The sequence below is a fragment of the Callorhinchus milii genome, unplaced genomic scaffold (genome assembly GCF_018977255.1).
Source record: "Callorhinchus milii isolate IMCB2004 unplaced genomic scaffold, IMCB_Cmil_1.0 Scaffold3, whole genome shotgun sequence".
Taxonomy (NCBI): Eukaryota; Metazoa; Chordata; class Chondrichthyes; order Chimaeriformes; family Callorhinchidae; genus Callorhinchus; species Callorhinchus milii.
In genome coordinates, this window is record NW_024704744.1 from 55356244 (window position 1) to 55377645 (window position 21402).

The following is a 21402-nucleotide window of genomic DNA, read 5'->3' on the forward strand; positions in this document are numbered from 1 at the left end:
GCTTGCTAAACTCCAGCAGTACCCCAACCCACGCTCTAGGGTCTCTTCCTAACCTGCAGCTAACACTCTCCAAAATTAGGTAAGCAGGAGAGAGTATGCATTCCAATCCATACACAGGTAAATTTTCATGTGTAAGTGGCATACATGTGTAGAACAAGTCAGTGAAGGCTGGAGCCTTCCCTCCCTGGAGACTATTCCCCGTTTCACCACAAATCCATCTCATTGCTGGGTCCTGGACTTCACAAATGGTCCGAAGAAGACTTCTCCATTGCATCCCAGAAGCATAGAACCAGAATCAATTCACAAGTTAGTGACATATGTTGTCAATTTATAATGTGTCCCATTAAGCTAAAAGTCACTTCATTTCTAGGAGTGTTTAAGGTTCTTGTGTTTTGAGTTAAACAAACAAAGTCATCAGCTGTCAAATTGAATTAGGTGGCATGACCTTTATTATTTTTGGCCCATGTTCCTTTATGAACATTGAACAAATACCGTGTAATAATATTCAAATGAAATCTAGCCCTTTTTAATCTTATAATTTTTATGTTACGAAAGTGAACATCTTTGATTTCATTTCTCATGCATTGTGTAAATTGGATCATGGTCATTGTTTGAGATGTAAACTTTGATTGTATTTGATTTTACATTTCTTCACTGCAATGATGAGATATCACTTAGGTCTTCTAGTAAGAGTCATGCATAGTAGCCAACTAACTAATATCACTCATTTCCACAGGCACTCTTCAGTGAATGAAATATTAGCGTTGATAATGTCTCGAGTGGGGAATTTATGTCAAGCTAAAAATTCAATATTAGAGAATTGATTAGAACATTCAACCAACTTAAAGTGCAAATGACTATAACATTTTACAAAGATGATTCTGAATTGGTTGCACTTTGGTATTCTAGCTCATCACTGAAACACTATAAAAAAAATTTGCAATATTTCTTCACAGATTACTTAATAAGAAATGCATCATTTCTAAAAGATCAAATGAGCTGAGGTCTTCATTCTGATGTTTTAGAAATTCAATCATGCCACATTTCTTATGAAAAGATTTGTTAAGGAAGACTCTCAACATGTTATTCCTTTGTTAAAGCAGATTGTGGCTCACTTACTAGCAGAGCAAATATGAAATATTTCTGCTAAAAGGGGTAACATTTGCCACTTTCCTTAATCCATTCTATATTTTTATTGACGTTCATGTGTAGGGTGAAATTATTTGCAAATTCGGAGTAAAAATTGGCATTATTATACAGCGGTGTTAATTCCCTCACCCATCAGTACCCATTTCCTTCTTCTCTGTCAGCAGCCAGGTCTGCATCCCAGCAGATCTTGATTAGAAAATACAGAAGGAAATCAACTTTATTGACTCAGTGTCCTGATTTAAAGTCCAAAAAATGAGTTTTATTTTGGGATTTATCTTTCATTCTACCATTGTACTCTGGCCACATGGATGCTTTCGTAACTGAAACTCAACAGGCTTGATAAAAGCTTTGTTGCTTTGGTAGTTAGTAAACCTGTAGTGATTCTCTGTGTTCCCTGTCGGTTGTTTGCCACTCCTCATGAAACTCCTCACATTCCACAGAAAATATACATGCACAGACTTCAGTGCAGAAATAGCCTCAGAAACGGCTACCACCCCCCCCCACCCACCCCACACACACACACATCATGCACACACAAATTCACACCACTAAGAAATCAATCTGACATTGCAGTCGAGCTTATTGGATCATGCCTAGTTGAATTTTGATAACAATAATAGTCCTGTAGTTCCAATAGGGCTGGGTACATCATGTTTCACAGATGACTTATATCATTTTTCTGTCCTAATTTGAACTTTTATGACAAAGAGCTAAATAACCAACAAAATTGACTACTTTTGATGGGATGTTCTTCGGTTAGGTTGATCTCATCATTCCCCTTTATTCCCATTACACTACAACTAGCCAATAAGCAATTGATGCATTTTTTATTTTGGGTTGGGAATGGTGGACTGTTATCTTTTCTCTACCTCAGTCTCTCTCTCGATTCTTCCTTCTTTTGCTCCATTTCTGTCCCATTAAATTTTCAATTTCCCACTATAACTTTGTTACATAAGAAAAACTGATTCATAAACAGAGATTGTATGGCTTTACTCTCAATCGGATAGATAAATATGTCCAATACTGGAACGTTACCCCACGACTCCAACTATGTTTTGGGCCATTAGAGACTTGCTGCGTGATGTGTGATATCGCAATGAAAGCAACTCCTCTGCGTGATCCATGTAGTTGAATGTGTGTGATCAGGCTGCTGATTGCAGTGGACAATGCCTAAGCAACATCTGCCATTTAATTGTGGGGAGTGAAACAGTTTAAAGACTGCTCTCAAGTCAGTTAACAAAGATTTACAAAGAATGTATAGCACAGAAACAAGCTATTCAGCCCAACCAGTCCATGCCATTGTTTATACTCCACATGAGTCTTGGTTATTCCTGGCAAGGTGAAAGTTGGGCAAGTTTACTTACTCCACACGCCTTTGTTTACCTAAGTAGGTAGGAACTTGGTTGTTAGTCAATTGGTGGATCACTTTACCGTTGGTAATAATCCCTTCAAAATTAAAGGAGCCCTGTAACCCAGTGGTTAGAGCACTCGCCTTGCAAGCAAGACACCTGGGTTCAATTCCAGGCAGGGCGCAACCGCGAAACCTAATAATAATCCCTCCAAAACAAAAATAATAAATTGGTCATTTTCAATCTACGATTGTTTGTGGGACACTGCTGAGCGCAATTGGCTGCTGGTTTCACCCACAAATTCACTTTACAGCATATTCTGTGAAGCGTTTTGATACATCTAGAAGATGTGAAAAGCGCTATATCAAATGCAAGGATTATTATTATTACCCCCGCCCCCCCCCCCCCTTCTCCTCCATATTACATCAGGTTTCTTCCCATCTCTCTGCTATATTAGTTGAAATCCTCTGTTGCAGCTCTAGTTATCTTCTCAGGGAAGAGATCGGTGCCAATCTTCAAGGGGTAGCCCATATATTCTGTACTGCCACAGAACTAGTCCCAATGTCCTACATTGTTGTGCGCAAATTGGCTGCCGTTTTAATCTACAAAATACAGTGTCCCTACACTTAACATAAGGATTATTATTTATATCTAAAAAGGAATAATCTGTATGGATACAGGGAAAACAACAACCTGCATTTATATAGTGCCCTTCATGTGGAGGTAGCATCCTGGGTCCCTTCACGCTGGCGGAGTCTGATAAGGAGCCAGGTTTAAAGATTGTGACTGTTAAGATGGGATTTGAAGGTAAGGAGGGAGGGGGCAAGGTAAATGGGACTGGAAGGATTGTTCTTTCAGAGTCAGCGCAGAAGCAATGGGCCAAATGGTCTTCTGTGTAATACATGTCTGTTGTTCTATGGTTTAGATCTAATTTTTTTATGATATTAATTTCTCTTTGATGGAATCAATGTATTAATGAAGAGAAAAACAAGAGGGGAAGTGAAAGGATGAACTTCCTTGCTCCTTACTACTAGTTGCTGTCTAACTTGCATACTCATCCTGCCCAACATGATCTTGTCATTTGGATTTGTTTATATTGGATTCACTTGCACAGGGAATTAAAGACAGTCCCAGAGGGATCAATTAGCTCCAACGTATTAGCTGTACTGCGTGCAGATAACATACTAACCTGCTCTCCTGACATTAAAGAGGGAAATGAGGACTCAGCATGTTGGTAAGACTTTGCACTTCAGCAGTAGGTAAAGCAGGATGTTTCCAAGTGCATTTTTTTCTTTTTTCTCTCCTGTTTAAAAGGTGATCATCAAGCAGCAGTATAAAGAAAAAAACATTTATTTAGCCTTTGTCAGTTTCAAGGTGTCAATTATAAAAAAATATTAAGCACATTAGAGTTAAGGTTTATGTGCTAATCTGAGTAAAGAGTGTCGTTGCTGGTGAAGGAAGCATTGCTCCCTGATGAATTATTCAGTGGATTAGTGGGAAATTGTGCTTCTTAATATCAGTAATTGGATTTATCTACCTTTTTAATGGAAAGCATATTTAGAAAAAAGCATAAGAATATAAGTTAATTGCAACAATTGGGAGATAAACTAAGACCTTTGTGACTTATATTAAAAATGCAAACATACATAGGTGTGTGCAGGAGATAATAATACAACATAAGAACATAAGAAATGTTAGATGAAAAAAGACCAAGGTCTATTTAGTTCGTCTTCCATTTTCCTGGCAGTCGCATGCATGTATGTCCCAAACTACTTATATACTATATCCCATAATGTTATTCCCTAAAAGCAAATTATCTAATAGGTGGTTGAAAGAATCCTGAAACGCTTCCTGCTTTAACCGTCTTCCTAGGGAGCCTATTTCACAGGTTCACTATTCGCTCACTGAAATAGTGTGTGTATAGATTTGTTCTGAATTTACTCCGCTTCAATCGCAGGCCATGTTCTCTGGTTTTACTATTCTGGACCAGTTGAAACAGCCTGTCATGATCTATATTGTCTCGCCCCTTTAGAATCTTAAAAACAGCTATCATATCGCCTCTCAATCTTCTCTTTTCCTGCATAAACTTGACCAATTTACTTAGTCACTCCTCATAGTCCAGTCCTTCCATTCCCTCAATCATTTTGGTTCCCCTCTTCTGTATCTTCTTGATTTCTCTAATATCCTTTATTTGCTGCGGTGACCAGAACTGTACACAGTACCCTTAAGTATAGTCTCATCAATGATTTATACAATGGCAGGATTACCCCACTATTTTGCTTGCTATTGATCTTTTGATACATCCCAACATCTGGTTTGCTTTACTCACTGCCATAAAGCATTGTTGGGAGAGCTTCAATTTACTGTCAATTAGGTCCTTTTCATTTTCCATACATATTATTTTCCTTCCATCCAAATAATAGACCCTTCTAGAATTTTTTGTCCCCATGTGAAGAACTTTATATTTCTCCACATTAAATTTCATCAGCCCCCGATCTGACCAATTCCCAAGTACGTTCCAATTCTCCTGTAACCGATCTTGTTCAGCTTCACAATCTACCACCTTCATTAGCTTGGTGTCATCTGCAAACTTAGCCACTGTGCTTGTGACTCCTAGTTCCAGATCATTTATAAAAATCTTAAACAGAAGAGGTCCCGAAACAGACCCTTGTGAAACTCCACTCGTAACATTTTCCCAGTCTGATGACATTCCCTGTACCATCACCCTCTGGGTTCTTCTGTCCACCAATTGCGTAATATACCTCCACTGATTCCCCCTTTCTTTACTTTCAGTACCAGCCTCTCAAGAGGAACTGTATCACATGCCTTACTGAAATCCAGATATACAACATCCACAGCCTTACCCTTATCAAGCTCCCTTGTGACACCGTCAAAGAAAACCAGTAAATTGGATTGGCGAGACCTTCCCTTCATGAACCTATATTGGCTATGATTTATGATTTTATTTAGGTCCAGATGCTCCATGATTTTATCCTTAATAAAAGTCTCCATAATTTTACCCACAACGGACGTTAAACTTACTGGTCTGTAGTTTCCTGGGTCGCTTTTGTTACTTTTCTTAAAAATAGGAGTAACATCTGCCTTTCTCCAGTCCCGCGGCACCTCTCCAGTATTTCGTGATTTTTGAAAGATTTGTGCCAGCATTTCTGCGACTTCCTCCCTTAGTTCCTTAAGAATCCTCGGATACAATTTATTCGACCCCTGAGATTTATTTGCCTTAAGCTTACACAGCTGTTTGGCAATCATACTGGTAGTGATATGAATAGTGTTGCACTTTTCTCTGCGACATCCTTGAGTTCTCTTTCCAGATCAGATAGGTTACCCGTCTTCTCCTTGGCAAAGACTGATGCAAAAANCTTATTTTGCACTATTGCAGCCTGTGCAGCATTATTTGTTATGTTGTCTCCCGAATCCACCTTCAGTGACCCTATTCCATTGCTTATTTTTCTTCTACTCTTAATGTCACTAAAAATCTTTTTGTTATTATCCCTCATATCTTTTGCCATGTTCAATTCAAAGCTTTTCTTTACCATTTTATGCCTTTTTTGTAGTCCTGGCTTGCCTTCTGGCATTGAGTCCAACTTATTTCCATGCCATTTCCCTTCATGGCCTTAAATGCTTTTTTTTCCCTCTTTATGATTTGCTTTGTAGCCCTGTCCAACCAGGCAGGAGTGCTTTTAAACTTGGTACTTTTGCTTCACATGAGTACACATTGTTCCATTGCCTTCATAATCACCTCCTTGAAGGAACTCCATAGGTCCTCCACTCCCATTGCCATATGTAAGTCTGCCAGGACCACTCCGACTTAGACTTCTCAAGCACACAGTCAGTCCTCTTGAAATTTGGCAGTTTTGTTTGGGGTTTTAGGACTTCACCAACTCTTGTGATGTCAAATGTGACCACATTGTGGTCTCTGTTGCTAAATGCTTCTCCCACCTTCATGTTGGACATTTAGTCATCCCTGTTGCTCATTATCAAATCCCAAATATTCTCTCCCCTTGTTGGCTCTTTTACAAACTGAGTCATAAAACAGTCATAAAACAGGTAAGCATTACAATGCCATATTTCAGTGTCTAATCTCAGAAACATAACAAAGATGACTGCATCAGGTGGACTGACACTTTTCAACCAGCCATGTATTATACGATGAATACTCAATGATAAGGTCATTGTTTTCCTTTAAAGGGAGCTCAACTAGTTGAAACAAACTTATGAATGGCAAGAGTAAAGAAGATCTGCCTGGTGTTCTGAATTTCATAAGCTGGGTAGACCTCAGCACATCTAGGTATAGGCAGGGGGTTAGTTGACATATTGCTCACCTTATTTGAACAAACAAAGCAAACAGAATGCTGAATCAGTTGGTTTAGATCTCTAAGTCATGCTCAAGGTGCATTGTGCCCAGGTCAGACCACAACTGGAGTACTGTGTATAGTTCTAGTCATTACAACATAAGGGGGTGCCCAAGCTCTAGAGGCAGTGCAAAAGGGATCAAATGGAATCATCCTCAGTATTACCGACCCACAACCGTGGCCATGCCCTCGACCGTGTTATCACCCATGGCCTTGACATTTCCAATCTTAGCATAATGGGCAAGGCCATCTCGGACCATTTCCTGATCTCCTTCTCCTCTCACATCCCTTTCTCCTCCACCAAGCCCTCAACCATTCTCTACCGCCCATGGAAAAGGCTACCCTCTGAGACCCTCATAAAGGCCCTCACAACCTCAAATATCCTATCCCTTTGGCCTTCCACCCATGGAGATCCTGAAGCAGCCGTCCGGCTGCTCCATGATCGCCTCTCCTCCAACTTCAACTGCCTTGTCCCCCTGAAATCCAGGACCATCTCCAAACCCACCCGATCCCCCTGGTATAAAGTCATCTCCGATCCCTAAAAATCCAAACCTGGCTGCTTGAGCACAGATGGCAGAAAACTGGCCTGACAGTTCACCACTAACTCTGGCTCGAGCATCTCCACAGTTACCGCCGTTCTTTGAGACGCGCGAAAACGGCCTTCTACTCCAACATAATCTTGGAGGCTAAAAACAATCCTAAAATCCTTTTTTCCACCACCCACTACCTCCTCCGTGCGCTCCCTCAGGCCTCCTCAATCTTCACATCCAATGCCAATTGGATCATATTTCATCCAAAATACACATCTGCCACCCACCATCTTGTCACCCACCACCACCCCCTCTCCATCCCCTTCACTCTCCCCATCATCAGCTTCTACCACAGCCCCCATCCTACATTCCTTCTTCCCCATCTCCCCTTCTCCCTCTCACCCACCATCACCTCGATGAAACCCACCACCTGCTGCCTCGACCCCCTCCCCACCAATTTGCTGGTCACCCAGCTCCCCCTCCTCTGCCCACTAGTGGCTGATGTCATCAACCAGTCCCTCTCCTCTGGATCAGTCCCTGACTCCCTCAAAACTGCTGTCATCACACCCCTCCTCAAAAAACCTCCTCTAGATCCCTCAAACCCCAGCCACTACCTCCCCATTTCAAACCTGTCCTTCCTCGCGAATATCCTAGAATGTGTTGTTACCAATCAACTCCACACACACCTTTCCTCCCACTCCCTCTTCCAACCCCTTCCAGTCTGGTTTCTGCCCTACCCACAGTACAGAGACTGTGCTTGTGAAAGTCACAAATGACATCCTCTCTATCTGTGACAAGTGCTTCCTCTGCCTTCTTGTCCTCCTGGACCTCTCCGCCGCTTTTGACACAGTCGATCATGCCATCCTCCTCCACCGCCTTTCCTCCTTCATCCACTTCAGTGAGACCGCACTCGTCTGATTCGACTCCTACCTCACAAACCGCCAGCAGTACATCTGCACAAACGGCTTCTCCTCCCGCTCTCATCCAGTTACCTGTGGGTTACCCCAAGGATCCATCCTTGGCCCCCTCCTCTTTCTGATCTATATGCTCCCTCTTGGGGATGTCATCCACAGACATGGGGTACACTTCCATATGTATGCCGACCTCACCCAACTCTATTTTTCCACCTCTCTTTGCGACCCCCAGTCCCCTGATGTTCTGTCAGCCTGCCTGTCAGACCTCAGGAGCTGGATGAGCACAAATTTCCTTCAGCTGAATGTTGACAAGACGGAAGCCACACTCTTTGGCTCTCGTCAACATCTAAAATCACAAGGTTCTCACCTACTCCACCTACCCGACCTCCACCTAAAACTCTCCGAACCCATACGCAACCTAGGAGTCAGGTTCAACCCCCAATTATCCTTCCTTCCCCACATCCGGTCCCTCACCAGCACCGCTTTCTTCCACCTCCGACACATCGCCCGTCTCCGTCCGGCGTGGAGGGCGCTATATAAATCCAAGTTGTTGTTATTAGATGGATTAACTAGTAATAACAACACATATTACTGTTTCGCCCACAAAAGATGCAGTCAATTCACTTTACAGTATATTCTATGACACTCTTTGAGACTTCTCGAAGTTTTGATAAGGCACTGTATCAAATGCAAGGATTATTATAATAATAAAAATAATAATCCTAGCATTTGAGATGACACTTTTTCATGTTGGGAGAGTATTCACTCTTACGATGTGACACTCTTTCATGCTGGGAGAGTCTCTCAAGCCTTAGTAATGATTAGACCAGCAAGGGTTCTTCATGTCCTAGAGGAGATCTTTTAAGAGATATACAAGGAGATACACAAATGGGACAGAATATGTAAATCTAGAACAATGATTTCACAGACAAAAAGGAATTTCACATCAAGTGGAAAGATTTATGAATTAGGTTACCAGTGAAATAGCAATTTTCAAACAAATAATAGAAATAAATGCTCAGAAATAACCAGGTGAGTTTCTGAAGGGTGTGACATTGGAGACAAGGTGGAGTTGATCAATGCCAGAGGTTGGTTTATTGGGCTATAAATTGTTGATCCCTATTCCTAAGCTTTCTTGTATTTTATTTAGAAATGACAATGACCTCAGCTCTGCTCTGCTCTACAGCTATGGTAGTTTCTTCTGATCACAGCCATATGTCCCAAAGATCAGCCTCATTTCTATGCAAAGCACATGAGACAGGCTCTTGAACTTTGCTAACAGATGCATGAAGTTATCCCAGAATTGACATGTTTAGGGAATATTGTAGCTTTAAGATTTGTACCAATTGAATAATGGCGATACATGCTTTGTTTATTCTAATGAAAACTGGATCATGCACCCTGTGTCATCTAACTGTGGCATTCTCAAAGTTCCATGCAGCTCGAAGAAACATTAAAGCTGAACAACTGCCTCCTAAGCCCCTGTCATTTGTTTTCCATTTCAGGTGGAAGGTTTAAAATAATGAGTTCTCAGAGGAAAAATAAAAGTGGGTCGTGATCTTTTATTCATAGATTGATCGATTTACCATACCTTTGAAAGAAGCACAGGTTCATTATTTAAGTCACCCCCCAGTATACAAAAGAAGGATTGCAGTCAAGGGTGGTTCAGGTATTTGGTTGTATGGAGTAACCTTTCCTTGAATTCCCTGGGGCTGAGGGCAGTAGTAGAATATTTTAGTCCTTGTATTTGATGTAGCATTTTTCAGATCAGATTGTGTCTCAAAGCACTTCGTAGGATATCTTGTAAAATGCAGTGACTATGTGTTTTGTATGTGAATGTGGCAATGTCCCACAAACAGCTATGAAGAGTATGACCAAATTTGTTTTGAGGGTTATTGGCCAGAATACCAGGAGAAACTCCCTTTTTTCGAATACTGCCATAGGATCTGAAAGGTCCATAGTGAACTCAGCAACCAATTTCTGCAGCATAAATCAGTATCATGGAAGGAAATTAACTTCTACACAAAATTACAAATAGAAAGAAGAATCTGACCCAAGAGTTTCTAATGCCTTTATATTTCTGGTATTCTTTGCTGCAAACCAATTCTGCAAAGTTTGAACGTAGCATACGTATCACTACAAAGTCTGAAATCCTACTTGCTCTTCAATATCAGATTGGAATTGAGAACATCAACATAACTCAGTTTCATGGAAGGAAATGAATTTCTACACAGAATTACAAAATATTGAGTATAAAGGAAATTAATTGAGTTTAGCTTTAAGAAGATCTTTGCCATGTTAATTTAACTAGGATTTCAATCAGTATTTAGGCATGAAAGGAGGAAACTAAATGCTTGATGTGTTATCACCATGATGTGCATTTCAATATTAAATCCACAAGGTCAGGTCCAATAATTTGACATGACAGGGACATCTGATGGATCCTTTTGCAAATTCTCACAGAACAGGTGACAGTTCTAACATTTTCTTTCAACCTCTTCTGTGCAAGAAAATTATTTTGTACCCCAACCAAGTGTTCACTACATAAGAAAATGGGTTCACGTATCTTTGATGAGATACCCCCAAAATGTAAGAGAATTAGTTCTATACCGGACAATGCTCAGAATATGAGAATATAGCTGGTGGATATACAATACAACACAATTTACATTTATATCAAACCTTTCACAACAGAATGCATCTCAAAACCCTTCATAAAGCTCAATGGGCACCCAAACGTGGGAGTTGAAAAGGTGTGGACAGGGAAAAGATGACCAAATGCACAATAAAAGAGATGTGTTTTCGATATACAATTAATATATCAACCCTGTTTTAAAAGATGATGGCATAATGCCAGAATATGTTTGAATGGTTTGGGAGATCCTTCAAATATCTTAAGTGCCATCCTTTCTGATTACTGCTTTTTCTCCTTGTTCAAATCAGGAATTTGGATCTATAGGGATCCAAATTACATCCCTAACCTACTCATTAGACATCTTGGGTATAAAACATCTTCTCAGTCTTTCCACTTCCAAGGTGCTACTTTTTTCCCTCATACCCTGTTACAAGTTACAATCCTGCTCTTATGTTAGCTCTTCCAATACGTTAGCTTATTGCTATATTGGTCCCTTTTTGGGCCTGCTTGGCTCAGTTGGTAGCATTCTGGCTTCTGATTTGAGAAAGCTTCTTGTCAGGACTTGGAACTCATTCAGTCTAAACTGACACTCCAGTGAGGTGTTGGAGGTGTGCTGCATTGATGGAATTACCATGCTTCGGATGAGACGTCAAACCGTGTGCCTGTTCAGGTGATGTTAAAGATCCCGTCACACGATTCGAAAAAAGAAGGGAGTTTCTCTCAGTTTCCTGGTCAACAATCCGCCAAATAAAATTGGCCTTTGGTCCATGGCTGCTTGTGGGTCACTGCTGCATACAAATAGTTTTTTCTCAATCTTTTTTGCCTTGTTCTTTTCGACAACTTTTAACAGCTGATAAAAGTAAAGCCAAGTGTAATTGGTGAACCTATGTGTATGGATCAGAAGGTTGTGGGTTCTCATAGTCTAGATTAACACTTCATTACAGTGTGGGGGGAGTGTTCCAATTCTGGAGGTGATGTCCTTTGTCGGAGATTTTAAACAGGGGTCATGATTGCCTTTTCAGGTGGCTAAAGAATACATTACTCTAAGAAGGAAGTTTCTCCCAGTGACCTGGCCAACAATCCTCCAAATTGATCTTTCACTTCATGGCTGTTTATTGGACATTGCTGTGTGGAAATTGGATGTTGGGTTCGCTCACATATCATTGTCCTTCATTGAGCTTTGCAGAAGCTTTCTGTGGTACTTTGAGATGTTTCAGGCATTATATCAAATGCAAGCACTGTTTTTATAGATGGTTTGTAGTCAGTAACACTGATGACTTTTGCTTATGCTGTCCACCAGCACCATACGATTTCCAGTAATCCCATGTAAAGAAATCTCTCCTATTGACAATATTGTATTGAGGGCAGCGATTTCATCCAGGAAGAACCAATGATAATTCCAACATGTTATTGCCAAGCAAGTCACCATATGGACATCTTACCTCCAAGGAGACCCTGCTTACCTCCGCCTCAAGGGAGATAGAGCCAATGTTTCAATGTCCTTTTGAAGTCAGAGTGCCCAAAGCTGTGTACACGTTCCAAACATTATCTCACCAGTTATCTATACAAGCTAAGAATCACTTATTTTGACTGAGAGTCATATTCTCTCAAGATATCACAGAGTATTTGATTAGCTGTGTTGACAGCAGCTTCACATTGACAAAAATCCTTCAGTAAAAATCAGTGATCACAAATCATTTTCTTCTTCTATCTTATTTGTGTGATTTATTTCAAAACTTCAAACTCATCGCACTGAAGCATTTAACAACAACAAATTGCATTTGTGTAGGGCCTTTCACATCAGGAGGACGTCCCAAGGCGCTGAACAGTTAGGGATTGGTAGTTAATTTTCTGTGACAAAGGGATGTTATCAGTAATGGTAATATTTGCCTTCAGAGATAATCATATTCATGTGAGATTATTGTCTTCTTCCTAAAACAGGAAACGGGTTTATATCTCCTGCTGGGTATACACGTATGTATTTTACACATAATTTTACAATAAATGCATGTATTTTCATATAATTGTATAATTTAAAATGTGTCTTGATTCCACAACAGCAGCAGTCACTTGCTGGTACAGTCAAACAGGCTGATTTGTACAGTCATTCAGAACTCTGCAGCTCGTGTACTGTCCCGCACCAGGCTTCGGGACCACATCACTCCCACCCTCGCTCGCCTCCACTGGCTCCCCATCCCCCAGAGGATTGATTTCAAGATCCTCATCCTCACCTACAAGGCCATTCACGGCCTCGCTCCCTCCTACCTCTCCAACCTACTATCCCCCTACCTACCTGCCCGTACCCTCCGTTCCTCTGGCTCCGGTCTGCTCCACGTCCCCCGCCCCAACCGCCCTACCATCGGTGGTCGGGCCTTCAGCCTCTCAGCCCCCAGGCTCTGGAACTCCATCCCCCAGTGCCTTCGCCGCCTCCTCCCTTTCCTCCTTCAAGGCCGGTCTCAAAACCTTTCTCTTTGACCGAGCCTTCAGCTCCCCTCTCGACTCTCTTCCCCCTCCTCGCTCCCTCCCTTCCCGCCCCTCACCCTGACCATTTCCCCCCTCCTCGCTCCCTCCCTTCCCTCCCCTCACCCTGACCATTTCCCCCCTGCTCGGGTCATGACCCAACTGTGCAGCGCCTTGGGACATCCTCCTGACGTGAAAGGCGCTTTATAAATGGAATCTTGTTGTTGTTGTTGTTGTTGATTTCCCACACGGACACAGATAGATAATTGTGCGCAAATTTTTTTTAGGTAATGCAAAATGATAAAACACAGTATCACCCAATTCAGATCTCTGGTCCAACTCCATCATATTTGCAAAAACTGCTGAGAATTTCAATTAAAGAAGCAGCTTAAAAAGCAAAATAAACTTAACAGGAATGAATAAAGTAATACTTTCATACACGGTCTGGCCAGTCTACAGTGTTTTATATTTGTCAAGTATCCACCAACTGTTTCCTCTCTAATACAGTTTCAAGTTAATAATGACAGTCCTCTTTGAGATGCTGGTCTGGCTTTACCAGCAAAGTAGGTAAGAGCGGAATCAGATGGAAATAATAGCGTTTTAAATGAAACCATCTTATTCCTTCAGGCTTGAGAATTGAATTCAACGATTGAGAAATGAATAACATGCTGCTGGGAGAGCAAGGAATGTGCACCTCTTAGATTCCATTATCCATTGAAACATCCAATCGTTTCACAATATAACAACAACAACAGCTCGCCTTATCACCAAGGCTGGAAACTTTGCTGTGTGGAAGCCAGATCCGATGGCTGACCATGGATGTTTTGGGGATTCTGTTGTGTGCAAATGGGCTGCTGCCTTTGTCTACAAATACACAGCCACTCCACTTCACAGTAAATCCTGTGAAGTGCTTTGGGACATCCTGCCAACGTGAAAGGTGCTATACTAAATGCAATTGTGTCCAAATCTGGTCTCAACACAAAATGAAGAATATAACAGTGATGGAGAGAGTACAGCGTAGATTTATGAAGATGATACCCAGGCTGGCAGGTTAGTGCTATTATGATAGACTGGATCGGTTTGGCCTTTTTCTGCTAGAGAAAGAGACATTTAAGGGGGACCTAATAGAAGTATAGGAAATTTATAAAAGGGTTTGACAAGGTTAACATAAATAGGCTTCTTCCACTAATTGGTAGTCTATAACTGAGGAACACAAATCTGAAATAGTAACCAGGGTATCTAAAAGAGAATTTAGGAGAAACTACTTAACTAGAGGGTCATGTGACTGTGGAACTCACTGCCTGAAGTGGTGGTTGAATCAGATAGCATAGATGCATTGAAGAGGAAGCCAGACCTTCACATGAGAGAATAGAAGGGTATAGGAGGGAGTAAAGCATGGGTGAGGACTTATGTGGAGTATAAACACTGGCATGCACTGGTTAGGCTGAGTGGCCTGTTTGCATGTTGTACACTATTCGTAAGTCTATTACTATTGTGCCTACTATGTAATAGAAATCAATGAATTGTACAATGAAGCAGAATAAGCACAACATTGCAAGTAACAGTGAGTCATTCTCATCATTTGGGAGAGTTTTGTCGGTCAGCTCAATTATTCGTTTCACAGTTGCAGACAGCATGTGGTGAAACGTCACCATGCTGGCCACTTGGGGCAATCTCACACTCCAGCAGATGCTCTATTTGCTGCAATGAAAACCATTCCCAAGCAGTTTTGACATTACCAATTGCCCATGGGATGACACACTGACACCATTACACACTTGACAACATAACAGCAGCTTTGCAATCAGGTTTATTGTGCTAACAATATCCCATACCCTGGAAATTTAAATAGGGATTGAAGACCTGAAGTAGTGGCATTATTTTAGTTAAATTACTCCATTTTGAATGGTGACAGTATCTGGAAATGGCGCTGTGTTTGTTGGGGGGATGGGGCAGACTAGTGACAAGTGGAGTGCTACAGTGGCCTATTATGGATCTCTTGCCATTCAACAATTTGCTGGAAGATGCCATTTATAATATTGGGATCAAGACTGTGCAATTCCTAAACACATTCCATTCATTAATCAAAGAACAACGTTAAAATGTGTTTTGAAATACCCATACCCAACATCTGTGTAATGTGTTTAATGGTATTGCCCCAAACTATAGTCAACTGGCAAAATTTGTCATTCAGTTCATGTTTGCTTGGCGACATTGTTGTATGGAAATTGGCTGCCAGGTTCACCTATAAGTACACAGTCACTTTATAATAATAATAATAATCCTTGCATTTGATATAGTGCTTTTCACGTCTTCTAGACGTCTCAAAGCGCTTCACAGAATACACTGTAAAGTGAATTGACTGTATATTTTGTCAAGCACTTTGGGATGTTCTCGTATTATAGGTTCTACATCAAATGCAAGGATTATTATGATAATAATAATCCTTTTATTTGATATAGTACCTTATCACACTTTTGAGATGTCTCAAAGCCTTCACAGAATATCCTATAAATTTTGTGGGTGAAACGCAGCAGCCAATTGTATACAGCAGTGTCTCACAACTAGTGGCAGATTGAGTGACCAAATCTTTAATTTTTTTAAATTTTATTTTTGAAAGGGTTATTACCCTTGAAAAAGTGATCCGAGAAATATGAAGAAGAATCCTTGCATTTTATTGTTGATTCCTAAACACTAAACACAAAACACGTTGGAAATTCATGTCATGTTAAGGACAACCAAGCCAGTCAAGGATGAACAGAAAGACATAGGAGGGGTGGTTAGGTATTTGGAATTTTGCTTGCTTTACTTCTTTGAGACATTGCTCAGAACCTCCTCAGCAGATGAAATAGGTTAGGTGGGTCAATGGCAGAGAAGATTGCACGGAAATGAGCTTTATGTGTCAAATTACACTTTTCCTTGTTTGAGCCTCACATTTTTATGTTCCAGTGCATCAAAGGTAAAATAGCTCATTCAAATCTTGCATAGTAGTTGTGGCATATTTTGAATGTTTTTCTCAGTTTTGGACAAACTACCTTTGAAAAAACAACAGGAAAAAGTATAGAAAAAGATCAATAGAGATGATTCTCAAAGCAAAGTAGAACGCCTCGATTTGTGAGCTGGTGCAGACTTGATGGACCAAATGGCCTCCTCTGCGCTGTATATTTTTATGTTTCTAACAAAGAATCCATGGAACTGAATTTACTTTTACTGGAAAAAAAAGAGAATAAGCAGAAATATGATTCAAGTCTTTAGTGACTGATTCGTGCAACTGAAAGTGATGGGTCTAGTTGTTGTAAGAAATATGATTGCCCAAAACTCAATTTTAGTGTTGGGATATGGAAAAAAAATAATTTATGTCAGTACAAATTGTACCAGTGATTATATTAAAAAAAGCATGCTTCAGGCAATAATGCGTAGGTGCAATTTTCTACGATTAGTCTTGTATAGGTCAAATCAAAAGAGTAAGTATATTGAGCCTGAGAGTTGTAGCTTATTATTTTACACATATCAGTTTTTATTTACAAAGTACATTTAGGGTTATGCAGTGCCTAAGCAACTTATTAAGCATTTGTTGTGTTTGTTTTACAGATGGAAGACATTATAGCACGTATGCAAGATGAGAAAAATGGAATTCCAATCCGTACTGTCAAAAGCTTTTTATCCAAGATCCCCAGTGTGTTTTCTGGTAAGACACTCTTTCTGTGTGATAAATAAATGGTAATTCATGTCATTTCCCATTTGCCATCTTTCAGAGACAATTGGCACGAGTTCCATTGTAAACATATTGGGGTGAAATGTGTGACATTCAATCATTCAAAGTGATAACAATAATATTTTCAATTCATTATCTGCTGCATGACTATGATTGAGACTATGCTTTAGAATGAACTTGTCTTGGGTCCTTAATTCAATAATTGGAGACAGTTACCTCCAGTAATATCTGTCTGATGCTATTTGTCATATAGGACAGAATTTGCAGTCTTTATAATGCTGAACAGTATGTTTTTGCTGCTGAGGTAAACAGTAAAAAAAAGGTATTTGTGGGCTGGGGAAGAGTATGAATTTCACCTTGTATGATGACAACAACAACAACAACAAGATTCCATTTATAGAGCGTCTTTCACATCGGGAGGATGTCCCAAAGCGCTGGACAGTTGGGTCAGGACCCGAGCAGGGGGGAAATGGCCAGGGTGAGGGGAGGGAAGGGAGAGAGGAGGGGGGAAATGGTCAGGGTGAGGGGAGGGAATGGAGGGAGCGAGGAGGGGGTAGAGAGTCGAGAGGGGAGCTGAAGGCACGGTCCAAGAGAAAGGTCTTGAGACCGGCCTTGAAGGAGGAAAGGGAGGAGGCGGCGAAGGCACTGGGGGATAGAGTTCCAGAGCCTCGGGGCTGAGAGGCTGAAGGCCCGGCCTCCGATGGTAGGGCGGTTGGGGCGGGGGATGTGGAGCAGACCGGAGCCAGAGGAACGGAAGGTACGGGCAGGTAGATAGGGGGATAGTAGGTCGGAGAGGTAGGAGGGAGCAAGGCCGTGAATGGCCTTGTAGGCGAGGATGAGGATCTTGAATTCGATCCTCTGGGGGATGGGGAGCCAGTGGAGGCGAGCGAGGGTGGGAGTGATGTGGTCCCGAAGCCTGGTGCGGGACAGTACACGAGCTGAAGAGTTCTGAATGACCTGCAGTGTGTGGAGGGAGGTACCGGGAAGGCCGGCGAGGAGAGAGTTCCCATAGTCCAGCCTTGAGGTGATAAAGGCGTGGACCAGGGTTTCAGCAGCGTGAGGGGTGAGGTAGTGCCGTAGTCTGGCGATGTTCCGGAGGTGATGGAAGGCGGTGCCAGTTGTGGCGTAGATGTGGGGAAGAAAGGACAACTCAGGGTCGAACAGAACCCCGAGGTTCCTGACTGGCTTTGAGAGGTGGAGAGTGCAGCCTTGGATGCTGATGGTGTCAGCGCCTGAGGTGCGGAAGCGCTGACACGAGCCAATCAGAAGGGCCTCAGTTTTACGTACGTTGAGCTGAAGAAAGTTGTCTCTCGTCCAGGACTCAATGTCAAGACAGGCAGACTGTCAGGACATTGGTGGTCGTGGAGTTGAGGGTAGAGGAGGAAAGGTAGAGTTGGGTGTCATCCGTATACATGTGGAAGTTAACCCCATGTCTGCGGATGATGTCACCAAGGGGGAGCATATAGAGGGTGAAGAGGAGGGGACCGAGGATAGAGCCCTGAGGGACACCACACGAGACAGTGCGGGGGGTGGAGGAAAAGCCATTTGTGGAAACAAAATGAAGACGGTGGGAGAGGTTCGACCTAAACCACTCAAGGACAGGGCCTTGAAGGTTGAGGTGGGAGGACAAGCGGTGGAGGAGGATAGCGTGTTCGACCATATTGAATGCTGCCGATAGGTCGAGGAGGACAAGGAGGCAGAGAGAGCCCTGGTCACAGATGGTCAAGATGTCATTGGTGACCTTGACCAGTGCGGTTTCTGTGCTGTGGGCAGCACGGAAACCCGACTGAAGGGGTTCGAATAATACATGGGTGTAGAGGAAAGTGTGCAGCTGAGGGGCCACAAATCTTTCAAGGACCCTGGACAGGAAGGGGAGGTTGGAGATGGGCCGGTAGCTTGATAGCTGCGACGCATCAAGGGAGGGTTTTTTCAAAGTGGGAGTGATGATGGCAGTTTTTAGGGGAATGGGAACAGAGCCAGAGGAGAGGGACAGATGTCACCAAGGAGGTGGAGCTGAGAAATAAGGAGTGGAGTGGGGATGGGGTCAAGGGAGCAGGTGGTGGGTTTCAGGGACAGGATGAGTTTGGTGACAGATGGTGGGGAAACGAGTACGAAGGTGTGCAGGGGAGGATGGGTAGGAGTCGGAGTGTGGGAGGGAGTGGGTGGGGGTGGGTGGAAGTTGGAGGGGGAGTGACCGCGGAGCGGATTCCCTTGATTTTGGATTCAAGGAAATTCAGCATCTCCTTGCAGTGAAGGTTGGAGGAGATGACCTGCACGGGGTGGCGGGGTGGATGGAGAAGTCGGGATGTGGTAGAAAACAGAAGCCTGGGGTTGTTCTTCGCCTCCAGGATTATCCTGGAGTAGAAGGACGACTTGGCCGAGGCTAGAGTGGAGCAGCAGATTTTGAGGAGGTCCAGCCAGATTTGTCGGTGGACCGTTAGGCCAGTTTTGAGGCAGGTGCGTTCAGCAGCCCGCACCTGGCTCTTCAGTGAGCGGAGGTGGGTGGTGAACCAGTGGGAGGAGCGAGAGTAGGAGACAGTTCGGGAGGTGATGGGGGCAAGAGTGTCGAGTGTGGAGGAGAGGGTTTTGTGGAGGAGGGTGAGAGGAGAAGAGGAGTCAGTGAGGGTTGAAGGCCAGAGGGAGAGGAGTTCAGAGGACTCCAAGGCAGCGGTGAGGGATTGTGGGGGTAACTTCTTCCAGGGGCGGTAGAAGATGGTGGTGGGTCTGGTGGAGGTAGGGAGGGGGGTGGAGGTGGTGAAGGAGATGAAGTGGTGACCGGAGATGGCCTTGTCGGTAATGGTGACATCCGAGACACTGAGGCCCCGGGTGATCACCAAATCGAGTGGGTGGCCGTGACTGTGAGTGGGGGAGTTGATGTGGACGTGTTTTAGGACTGCGCGCTTTGGTACAAACATGTCTAGGGTTTTTAATTCATTAACAAGAATGAGGGTTTATGTTTATAGTTACTTAATCAATAATTTACCCTGTGGTATAGTAGTAATTTTACAGACCCTGAAAATTATATTTTCACCAGTAATAAAAATTGTACCATTATGTATTATGTGTGTATCAAGGGGCACTCAATGGTAATTGGTAAGGGGTTGCCAACTGCTTAATCAGGATCCCGATTAGAGGGGTTTGGTCAAATGAATGTCTCCAGGTTCCTGAACATCAGGTCAGCTGAACATCCTGGAGGCAGAGGCAGCTTCATGGCAGGCTCGTCTATTTGCCAATGTCTAGATTAGTTTGCTATTGTTTCTAGAACCAATAACTTGGCAATCATTAAATTACATTTTTCAGAACTCTGCTTGTGTGTATTCGGACCTTGGACTGACAAAAATGATCTTCAAGGAATTATGCCCACATGCGTTTCATCAGTTTGAGAATGTTAATTATGAAGTGTAAATGATTTAATTAAAATATTTCACTTTTGAGCTCATTCAGGATAAAATAGTCATCACACGGGAGAGGGTGGGGGGTTAGTTACATAAGTGTGAGTATGCAGATGGTATTAAAAGAAATGAGACACATGGCATATTGAAGTTTCCCTGCATTAGTGACTGCTTTAGTTATGTATCTGAGGTTTTCCATCTATTGATGTTTGGGCCTAAGCTCAGCCTAGGTTGACATTACAGTGGAGTGTTGGGAGAGCACTTCATCAATGGAGGTGTCGTCTTTTGGACGAGAAGTTAAACAATACATTACAAATTTACATTTATACAGCGCCTTTCATATCAGGAAGACATCCTGAGGTTCTTAACAACAACAACTACTTGCATTTATATATTGCCCTTCACACCGGATGGCTTCTTGGAGCGCTTAATTTTATTTTATTTATCATTTTTTTAACATATTTCTTAGGAAACCAGTCAAACCATAGTGATTTTGTTTCTAATAATTTGTAATCTTGTGTACATTGTTTTCACTTCCTCTGTTTTTGATTCCTTATCAAATGCGAGGATTATTATTATCAGGGATGCCAATATGAACAGAACACTTATTTCACAATATTCGAGCATTTCTATTTTAGGTCTCACTTAGAACTAATGCAGAATGAATCAGTATCAAAATCCTGCCTTTTCCCCACACCTCTTAACAATACTTGCTTGACAGCTAAGATGGGAATGAGAGCCAAGGGGGATAGCAAGGTTCATTATGATTACATAGTTACTAGTGCCGAGTAGCCATTTATATTTTTTCATAGCCATCAGAGCATTACTAGAGAATTGCAGTATATGAAGTGCATAGCTGTTCGGAATTGTGAAATAATTGTTACTATA

General features: G+C 42.2%; 1 protein-coding gene across 3 annotated transcripts in view; it reads left to right on the forward strand.

Moving 5' to 3' along the window:
• LOC103178921 (regulator of G protein signaling 7) overlaps nt 1–21402 on the forward strand; it is a 285543-nt gene that overhangs the window by 138298 nt on the left and 125843 nt on the right. For all 3 annotated transcript variants that reach the window (XM_042333318.1, XM_042333320.1, XM_042333319.1), the window contains exon 3: nt 16999–17095. In XM_042333318.1, the coding sequence (XP_042189252.1) occupies nt 16999–17095 (97 nt within the window). The remainder of the gene's footprint in view (nt 1–16998; nt 17096–21402) is intronic.